We start from the raw sequence: 10,096 nt of genomic DNA, 5'->3' as shown, positions 1-10,096 counted from the left end.
TTAGTGGTCTTTCTAAAGTCTGAACCTGTAATTTCAATCCTTTCACATTAAGGGCGGTAAAAACAAAACCTCGGAAACAGTTGCAGTTACAAAGTCAAATTGTCCAAAAACCGTCCGCGGTATATTAATCCGTTTTACGCAGAAATAACTTAAAACCGACACCAAAAAAGTGTGAGCGAACGAGACGTTTCCATTTCGTCTGCTGCGAAATCTTTTCCTGTTCAAAGTTCAAAGTTCAAAGTTCAAACTCAAAACTTAAAACCGCTACGGAAAAGTGGAAATCCGTGTTTCAGAGTCGAGATTGGCGAAATTATATAAAAAAAAAAAAAGGAGAAAAGAGAAGAAAGGATCGGTGAAGGTTGGCTGTGGGACCCGTTCATTGCTTGCAGACATCAGAAGAGAGAAGAGAGAAGAGAGAAGAGAGAAGAGAAAGAGAAGAAAGGAGAGAGAGAGAGAGAGAGAGAGAGGAAAAAAGGTATTAAAGACTTCAACATCACGACAGTGAAGGGATCGTAAGAGACAGCTAGCAATGAATGGGGAGGCTCACCTACCAGAAGTAGAGACCGTATCACGTTCTTCCCCTTTTTAGGGTCTGTTTCTCTCTTCCCTTTCCTTCTTCAAACATCGTCTCTTCTCCTTCAACTTTCTCTTCTGTTATGCCCTTTAACTTTTTGCATCATTTCTTTCATTTCAGCTTGAGTTCTATTGGAGCTTAGGTTTAGGAGTAGGTTTTAGGTTTTCGGTTATGTTTCTTCTCTTCTTCTTCGCCATTGTCTGATTTCACGAAGTTTTTGCACAGTTTTGAGGGGATTTTTGCTTTTACTGAAGACTAGGACTTCTACTTCGTTTCATTTGGTGTTCTGTTCGGAGTTTTGGGCTGGAAATCAGGTTTGTCTTTGTTTGTCTCTCTCTTCTACTATCTATCTGTCTTCCATTTTTAGCATTTTTGGAGGACCTTTCCGATGGAATTTCAGCGGGAATTAGTGTTTCAAGCGGGACTCTCCCGTTTGGCCCTCCTATTTATGCGTTTGATTAGGAGTTCGTTGCATTTGGAAAGGATAATGCCTGCATTCCTTCTGACTTTGATAAACATTTGTTTTTTCGTAAAACTTGCTCTGGTCTCATTTTTGCTACTCTCTTTGTTTTGCAGGAGTTCGAGGAAATTTCACTGAAATTTCAGCTTTAGCACGTTCTTGTTTTGAGGTGTAGCTCTGTTTCTGCTTCGATCGACCTCTCTTTTTTGCTTCCTATACTTCAATTCTTCTTCACAATTTGCTTCGGTTTTCTGAATCTGCTATGCAAATTCTTCTCACTACAAGCTAGTGGTCAGTCAGTTCAAACTTCAAACAGGCCATACAGGACTAGAAGCTTCTTAGGAGAGAGAGAGAGAGAGAGAGAGAGAGATATACAGAGACTATCCTTGCGAGTTGCTCATTTTTTATTTCGAAGGTATTGCTTCTGGAAACTCAAATTCATTCTTCAATTGACCTTATTGAAATCCTGTTTGTTAATTTCGTTTTCTGTAGAGGATTTGATCTCAATTCTGGTCATGAGTCATGACTCATTTGCTCTTTGCTCCTTTGTCGCCTGAAAATTTACGAGCTCGCAGTTAGTGGGCGGTGGCGCTCGCTAACCTGCGCCGTTTGCGTATATTTTTTCATAGGAGCAACGCTCCCTGATTCTTTCTTTCACCAATCACCAGTTTCCCGCTCTTGGTGCTGGTAATTGGTTAAAACAAAAGAAAAAAAAAAACTATTTTTCTTTTTGGGGATTTAATTTTTAGTTATTTTAGTTTCATCTTATTTTTTTCCAGAAATGGACGGTAGTGATTTTCCTAAAATAATTTGGGTTCCAGAATCCGAATGAAAACGAATAGTAGAAGCTTTGGGTCGTCTGTACCAGAAAAGTTGGAGGGTCCCCATCCGATGGTTGAGGTTGTTTGTTAGCGTGGTCACACATCGTTCGTGTAGGGTCTCTCTGGTTGTTGTTATCATCATTTGTGTGGCCCACTATTATCTTACTAGAGAGTGTATCAACTCTGGCTTTTTGTCGGTGGCCATGTAGTAATTGTTTGCTTCCAATTTAATTCACTCCACTTCTGGGTCCCACAGAGTCCCGTTGCCTCTCCCTCTCGCCTAGGGGATCACTTGATCCGGACTCGTTGCCACTTGCTACTATCCAAACCCAAACCCAAACTCCGAAGTCCGAACTACTCTTTGGGGGGCTATTAGTTATAGGATTGGGGTCTCCTGCTACGTAAACACAGTAAAAAGAAGTGAAATGACTGCCTTACCCCCCCCCACTTGGATAGGGGTAAGTCGGTCATTTCACATATTGCTGTGTTTGCGCAGCAGAGCAATTGTGGCAGCCCCAGATCCAAATTGAATGATTTTAGGGGGAATGAATTGTTTTTGGACTATTTTACCCTTGATGCTTAATATTTCATTATGGGTCAAAAGATGGAATCACCGATACTTCGAACTGAAATTAAGTATTGGTGTCCGACACAATACCAATCCCTAAATCATTTGAGCTATGGGTGTCAAAGCCTATCCCAAACTGGTTAAAACAGACCAAAAAACCTGGACCTAACCGGATCCCCGATTTTGAATTAGGGTATGATACAAACAAACCGATTGGAATCCGAATAGAACTGATAAAATATTTAGTATAAATAATCCTATTTAATAATACTCTTTACTCATAGATAGGTAGTTGTTGTACTTGTACTCGTTGAAAGAGGAAAGATGGTTATTTCTCTTTTATTAATAAGCAATTTTTCTCACTATGGGAAAATGGTAGGGTAGGCCATTAGTTGTAAAAGATCATAATCAGTTATAAAATATGGGAAAATGATCTCTACTTGATGGTTTTTCTTATCCATTATCGTTCACCCATTGGCCTAGAATTGCTTGTGTAGAAATCATGCAACCACGTAGAGATCTCTTGTCCATAAAATATATAAACTTAGGAAGAATGTTCTCTATGCCGCAGTGCAGGCTGCGTCCAGACACATGGGCTTGCCACTCAAGGGGACAGGGTGGTCATTGCGCCCATCCCCATGTGCCTGGGCGCAGCCGGCGTTGCGGCACAGAGAACATTCTCCCATAAACTTATCTTCATAAGGTTGGACAAAACTGTCAGGCAATTTCTCTACTCTTAAGTTTTTTTTTGGGTAAAGATTTCTCTACTCTAAAGTTACTCACTCTACAATTTGAGTTTTCATTGAAAATTGGTTTTAGGTGCTAATGGCTGAAGGATTAACTCATGCAAATGGTTTACTTGTATAATGATGTATTATGGTCGTGATTTTTATAATGATGTACTATGGTCATGATTTTATGGATAGGATTATTAAACATTAAATATCCAGATTTTCTTTAACCCCCCCAAAAAAATTCAGATTTCAACTGATGGTCTTGTTTCTTTGTATGTGACTCTCTTTGCTCACTCTCTGCGTGTGTGAGATTTTGGAAGGAGCACTAATTATTTGGTGTGTTTGTGTTTGTGATGATATGTAGTTTTATCAGTGAGAGAGAGAGAGAGAGAGAGAGAGAGAGAGAAAGATGATTGGGTCGGGCTTTATAGATGATCTAGACAATGACCTATGCGGAGATTTCTTCGACCACATCGACGATTTGTTGGATTTCCCTATGGAGGACGTCGAGGTTGGTGGTGGACCTGGTGGTGGTTTTGGAGGGGAATGTGACCCTTTCCAAGGTGCTTGCTGGCCTCCTACGGCAGACGCTTTGGCAGGTTCTACCTCCTCTGTTCTCTCTGGCAAAAATGGCGACACCACTACTTCAGAACTTCCCACAGAGCTGTCTGTTCCGGTGAGTTTCCTCATTTTTTGTCCAAATGATTTAGTAGCAAGCAATTCGATTCTTATCTCCTGATTTCTTAATTGTGCTTTCTTCTCAGTACGAAGACATTGCTCAGCTGGAATGGTTGTCCAATTTCGTCGAAGATTCGTTTTCTGCCGGGAGCATTATCATCGATAAGGACTTGTCCTCCATCGGCGGTAACATCGTCAACAACGAGAACAGCAGCAACAATGACAAGGACAACAAGGATTCTCACCAGTTCCAGACGTCCAGCCCAGTCTCTGTTCTGGAGAGCAGTAGCTCTTGCTCTGGCGGTAACGGTATTGGGAGTGGAAGTAGTAGTGGTGGGTTCAGGACTATGCCTCTCAGCCCCGAGACTTTCGTGCCTGGGCGTGCTCGTAGCAAGCGTCCACGCCCTGCTACCTTCAACCCACGCATACTCATCTCCCTCATCTCTCCATCCTCCTCTTCTGCCACTGAGGACCCCTATCCCCTCTCCACCTTAGAATCCGCTTCCGAACTCGACAATTACGTGGAGTCCTTTCCTGTGAGGAAGATACATTTCAAACCCATTGCTGTTACTGCGACTGCTGCTACTGAACCGGACCATTACCAGCAGCAGCAGCAGCAGAAGAAGAAGAAAAAGAAGTTGCCGCTGCCACAACCGTCTCCTACATCATCAGGTTCTGTAGGTTACACTGATCAGCCCCCTCAGCCAGCGGCGGCTGTTAGGAAATGCTTGCATTGCGAGATAACCAAGACTCCGCAGTGGAGAGCGGGACCCTTGGGCCCCAAGACCCTCTGCAATGCATGCGGCGTTAGATACAAGTCCGGCCGGCTCTTCCCAGAATACAGACCCGCCGCCAGCCCAACGTTCGTGTCGTCATTGCACTCCAACTCCCACAAGAAAGTGCTAGAGATGAGGGTCAAGTCTGAGTCATCCTTCTCGCCTGCAACTACTCCAGGCACACCCGAATTGGTGCCCAATAACAACCCTTTGCTTGATTACATCTGAGGCGTAAAGAGAAGAATGCATCTCTACTCCGGGCCTACCAGTGGAAATTCGCTCTCGTTTCGATTGCCCTTTTGTGGGTTTTGTCTTTCTTTAGTTAGTTTCATTTGTTTGTTCTTTCGTTTTTTGTATATATAATGGGTGAGAGGGGAACATGGATAGGAGCAAAATGGATGACCATATTCTTAGCGCTTAGGGTTAAAAAACAGAGGAAAAAGAAGGTAGACGACCAATTCAGAAAGTTAGAGAAAGAGGTTAGGGGCATTAGGGAAATTAGTTTGTAGGTATGTGCTTAGATTATCAGGTATCAGCTATTGAAAATGTTTTTCTTTTGTTCATTAAATTTTTGGGAATTCTTCTGTTTGGCAGTTGATTTTGTTATCAGAAAAAGGATTCATAGAACATCCGTTTGCTATTCGATGATGGCTGATATACATAAAAATATATCTGGTGGCAGCATAATAAGAAGGTCATGCTGTCTACATAATACCTAGTGGGTCCCATATAATTAATATGCCTGGGTTATTAAGCCTTTTAGTCTCTTCTAAGGTTAGTCAAGGCGATTGAACTAACTCAGTCGCCTATAACAGCCGGGTTATAGCATAAACTGACCTGGGGTATAAAAGGAACTGTTAGTTATTCACATTTATTATTCTTTTCACAGTTCATTCTTATTTACCTATTGTCCGGTTCTAACTTAATCATCGGAGTTACCACAAATTAACCTCGGATTCATCCGACCAATCTCTATTATTTCTACAGGGCATTCACCTCAGCCAGTTTAGAATCAAATGACAACAATGGCTGAGTTTCTTGATCATGGACTTGTGGCCCAGAGATGCGAGCCTTGGTTTTTTATATTTTGTTTTGTTTTTCCTTGCCCAAATAGGGGTAGAGTGATTCTACTTAGCGTTTTGATTTACCGAAAAAAAAAAATACTCTACTTAGCGTTTTGGACTGTATGTCACATGTCGAATTTCAGGACTTGATTCAGTATGCATTTTTGCATTTCTCTGCTATTCATGTATACCCCCGTACATGCTCTTATAGGCTCCAAGTTTTTCAGATTTGCTATTTGACGAAGTTTGGCTGGGTCAAAATTTGACACATGAGATGCAAATTGGATCCTCTACTGCCGAGCTGCCCGGCAGGACCGTGTTGCCTAGACATGGCGAGGCGTGCAATGACTGCCTTATCCCTGCCCAATGGCCTTGCCCGAGTGGAGGTAAGGCGGTCATTGTGTGCCTCACCAAGTCTGGGCAGCATGGTCCTGCCTGGCAGCTCAGCAGTAGAGGATTTGAATGTCATGAGATGAGGACTTTGAGCTCCATTCGTTCTACAATGTATTTGAAACTTTGACCATCTTACAGCAAAAAATACTTGGGGGAAATATATATATATATAGTAGGTTTTCCAGGATGCTAAATAAAATATGCAGTAATGAAAGTAAATATGCAAGTGAAAACTTGAAAGAGCCTGCGGAAATAAAACTTGTGTGTGCTTAGCAGGTGCTGCAGTCCTTAATTTGGACCGATCGCGGCACTCGGAGGGGTAACCTCGGCGGTCTACCGTTTTGCAGGTAGCCTTCTGCTGTGCTTTAGAGGCGGCTGAGCCGGCCAATATTTGAAGAAAAAGAGAGAAGTAAAATCTTGAATTTTATATTACTTGGAGAATTTGAATTCCATTCTTGATATACAGGACTTTTGAAGAAAGCTTGAAGATAACTGTTAACTTACAGGTGACTTGTCGTAAACTTGAAAGCCTGAGATAAAGGTTAAAACTTGAGGTTACAGACTTGGACGAACACTTGAAGTGGAATCTTAGTTACAACTTGAAGAACACTTGATGAATTACACTTGATAAAAAAAAAAAAATTAAAAAACTGGAAGAACACTTGATGTAAGAACTTGAAGAGCTGAGCTACAGCAGTGCTGCGTGCTTCTATTTTCCTCTTCAGAGATTCTCCTCCTTCTCCTGGAGAAGACGAAGGGTCTTATAGAGCTCTGGAGGCTTTGGACGCTTTACTTTTCCACCGAAAGCAAACCTTATCTTGAAGGAATCTTTGGCAGAGCGTAGAAGCATGTGGGCGTGGGCCCAGAGTCTTGACTTGGGAGGCAGAGGCGCCGAAAGTAGTTTTGGTCCGTAGTGCTACAGTAAAAAGTCAATTTTACTATTCATCATTTTGTCGTTAGAACTTGGAATCTTTGAGAAGATGCTTCAAAAACAGCACCGAGGCATTCCACGTGTCGAAACACTGTTTTCCTCATTGGTTTGGTTTAGATGGTTCACTGTATTTGAATGGGCCCAGTGGTAGCTTGACTATCTAGGACCAGAGATAGTGACTGGGACACGACTTTTGATACAGCCACGTGTCAGTTGCTGAACCATTCTTATAATGTCGTCATGGCTGACGATTCTCCAACATCAGGGTTTGGAGACTAACCCATGGGCTTAACGGCCCACTTTTCTGGAAGTTTGGCCCATGGACCTTCTGGTGGACCTTGTTGAAGAGAGTTGTTGACTGGCAAGGTCCAGCCCATCATCTGGGTCTTGAGCATACTGGCCTTCATGAAGGTGGGGGTCAATGGACCCAACACTTGAGCTGGTTTCTTCTTTTTCTTCTTCAGTATCGAGGGCAGCTAGCTGGGCCTCGATTTCGGCTTGTTTGGCCTTAAGTTTAAGGCGTCTACTATTGTTGGACTTATTTGACTTTCCTGAAAGGGCAGCTTGAGGAGTAGCTTTTGTGAGGGATTGGATAAGGGCCTCAGGGGTGCATCTTTTTAGATCACACTTATCCCACCACTTGACTCTGAAGTTTCTTACTAGGAAAGGGACAGAGTAATCAAGGCCTTCAGATTGCCCAATCGCGTATTCCCAGTACATGATCCAAGCCAGACGACAATGGATAAAAAACCTCAAGAGATCTGGTTGTTCAGGGATTTGTTCAGTGTGCTGGCAAAAAATGCTGAGAACATCGAACACTTGATCCGGCAGGATGTCATTGATTGGTCCATAGGCGGCCCACCAGCGAGGGAACCAACTTGGGATTGGGCTAGAGAACTTGAAATCGAAGCAAAAGAACCAAGAGTGTTGATTCTTACTATTTTGAAAAAGGAAGACATGGTGCCAGGCATCCATGTAATCAAAATAGTGAAAATCTTGTGGTTGGTAGTTTTGAGAGAATCTTTTTGTAGAGAGGGGATGTGTGTCCCAATCCTTTGAACTGATAATTTGTAGAATGGTCACTGAAGTATGGGTAACCAAATTTGATTCATTCTTGTCAAAATTTTGTTTGATGCGGATGGAATCTGTATCAACCAGGATAAATTCATAAAATTCTTGATTTTTTGAACTGTTTGGGGAATAAAAATTCCAATCTTGGAAAAAAGCTCTCCGAGCTATTTCAACTGGAGTGTTGCAGCCTTTGGTGAATTGGTCATCAAGGGGAAAAATGTCTTGATAGACCTGTTTGAGGACATACTGACTTTTGGGTAGGTTTTGAGAAGAAACTGGTTTGGATACTGTTGTGGAAGAACTTGGCCTAGAAAGCTGTTGGGATGACCTTGTGTTAGGGACTATTTGGGTAGATTGGCTAGCCACGACTTGGGTGAAAGGAACACTTGCAACTACTGTTTTGGAGGGGAAAACTTTGACAAGTTGACTTGAGGTTGCTGACTTAGCATAGGAACCTTTTGATTTTATGCTGGGTTTTGGGGGCTCCTTAGGAGCCATGATAATAGAAATTGTTTTGGGACCCTGCAAGAATTCACGGGTCAAGAAATCAGGAATTGAATTCATTTATCCTTTTATGTAAGTTATGTCAAAATCAAAACTTGATAAAAGGGCTTGCCATCTTGCAAAAATCTGTTTTGAAGCAATATTTTGAACATCATTTTTTAAAACTTGTTTTGTGGCACTGCAATCAACTCTTACTAAAAATTTTTTGTTTAATAAATTACTTTGAAACTTTTGAATGCAAAGAACTACTGAAAGGATTTCTTTTTTGATGGTACTATAATTTTGTTGGGCTGGGTTCCAGATTTCTGAAGCGAATTGGACTAATTGTTCTTTATCATCTTGGACTTGTTTAAGGATGCCTCCATATCCAAGTTCAGAGGCATCAGTTTCTACAATTTTGAAGAGTGCAGGATCTGCCAGTTTTAAACATGGGATTTCTTTAACCAATTTTTTGATATCTTGGACTGCTTTGGTATGATTTGAAGTCCAAGGACTGGGTTTTTTCTTGAGCCTAGAATAAAGGTCTTTACATAACTGGCTAATTTGAGGAATAAAATCTCTGACATAGTTTAGGCTTCCTAGAAACCTTTGTAATTGTTTTTTGTCTAGGATTTGATCAGGGAATTTATCAGCAAAAGCTATGGATCTTTCTATTGGAATGACTTGGTTTTGGTAAATGTAATGACCTAAAAATCTAACCTTGGTTTAGAATAATTCCATCTTTTTCTGGGAAAGAACTAATCCACTAGTTTTCATGGTGTGGAAGAAGCTGCTAAGATGCTTGAAATGTTGTTCAATAGACTTGGAGAAAACTAGAACATCATCAATATAAACTATTATGAAATGGCCAAAAGGGTTTAGGATATCGTTCATAATATTTTGGAATTCACTAGGGGCATTTTTTAATCCAAAAGGCATTACATTCCATTCGTAATGACCAAATGGTGTGGTGAAGGCTGTTTTGTATCTGTCTTCCTTATGAATTTGAATTTGTCAGTATCCAGATTTGAGGTCAAACTTTAAAAAAATTGTAGCTTGGTAAAGTCTTTGAAGTAATTCTTTCTTGTTTGGATAGGATACCTAATCCATTGTAAGGCTTCATTTAAAGGTTTGTAATTTATGACAAGTTTGGGTGTTCCTCTTTCTATTTCAGCGTTTTTATTAACGTAGAAAGCAGCACAACTCCAAGGTGACTTGCTTTTACTTATTAATTTTTTGTCAAGAAGATCTTGAATTTCTCTTTTGCATATTTCTTGTAGTTCTTGGGTCATTTGAATGGGTCTGACTTTTGTAGGAATGTCTTTATCTGAAAAACTTGGTTCATAAGGAAGATGGACAATATGTCTACATCTGTGCCAGAAAGCATCAGGAAACTCTGAACAGAGTTCCTTTTCAATTTGGGTCTTGGTGCTAAAGATTTGTTTCTGAATTGTTTTATCTTGGAGTCTTTGTTCAATAGTTCTATGATTAACTTCTTGTCTTAGATATTGCAGGTGTTTTTGTTTATTTTGAATTTGGCTTA

At 41.0% G+C, this 10,096-nt stretch overlaps 1 protein-coding gene across 1 annotated transcript; it reads left to right on the top strand.

Moving 5' to 3' along the window:
• Positions 1–559: 559 nt before the first annotated feature.
• On the top strand, positions 560–5,243 carry LOC122656549 (GATA transcription factor 8-like). Its single transcript, XM_043851121.1, has 4 exons — positions 560–565; positions 1,414–1,449; positions 3,553–3,833; positions 3,922–5,243. Exons 3-4 carry the CDS (start codon positions 3,567–3,569, stop codon positions 4,837–4,839), a joined length of 1,185 nt encoding a protein of 394 aa, XP_043707056.1. The 5' UTR covers positions 560–565; positions 1,414–1,449; positions 3,553–3,566; the 3' UTR covers positions 4,840–5,243.
• The last annotated feature ends 4,853 nt before the right edge of the window (positions 5,244–10,096 follow it).

The sequence above is a fragment of the Telopea speciosissima genome, chromosome 3, assembly GCF_018873765.1.
Source record: "Telopea speciosissima isolate NSW1024214 ecotype Mountain lineage chromosome 3, Tspe_v1, whole genome shotgun sequence".
In the NCBI taxonomy this organism is placed as follows: Eukaryota; Viridiplantae; Streptophyta; class Magnoliopsida; order Proteales; family Proteaceae; genus Telopea; species Telopea speciosissima.
Note: the sequence above shows the minus strand (reverse complement) of the source record. Positions and strands in the feature narration are given on the sequence as shown.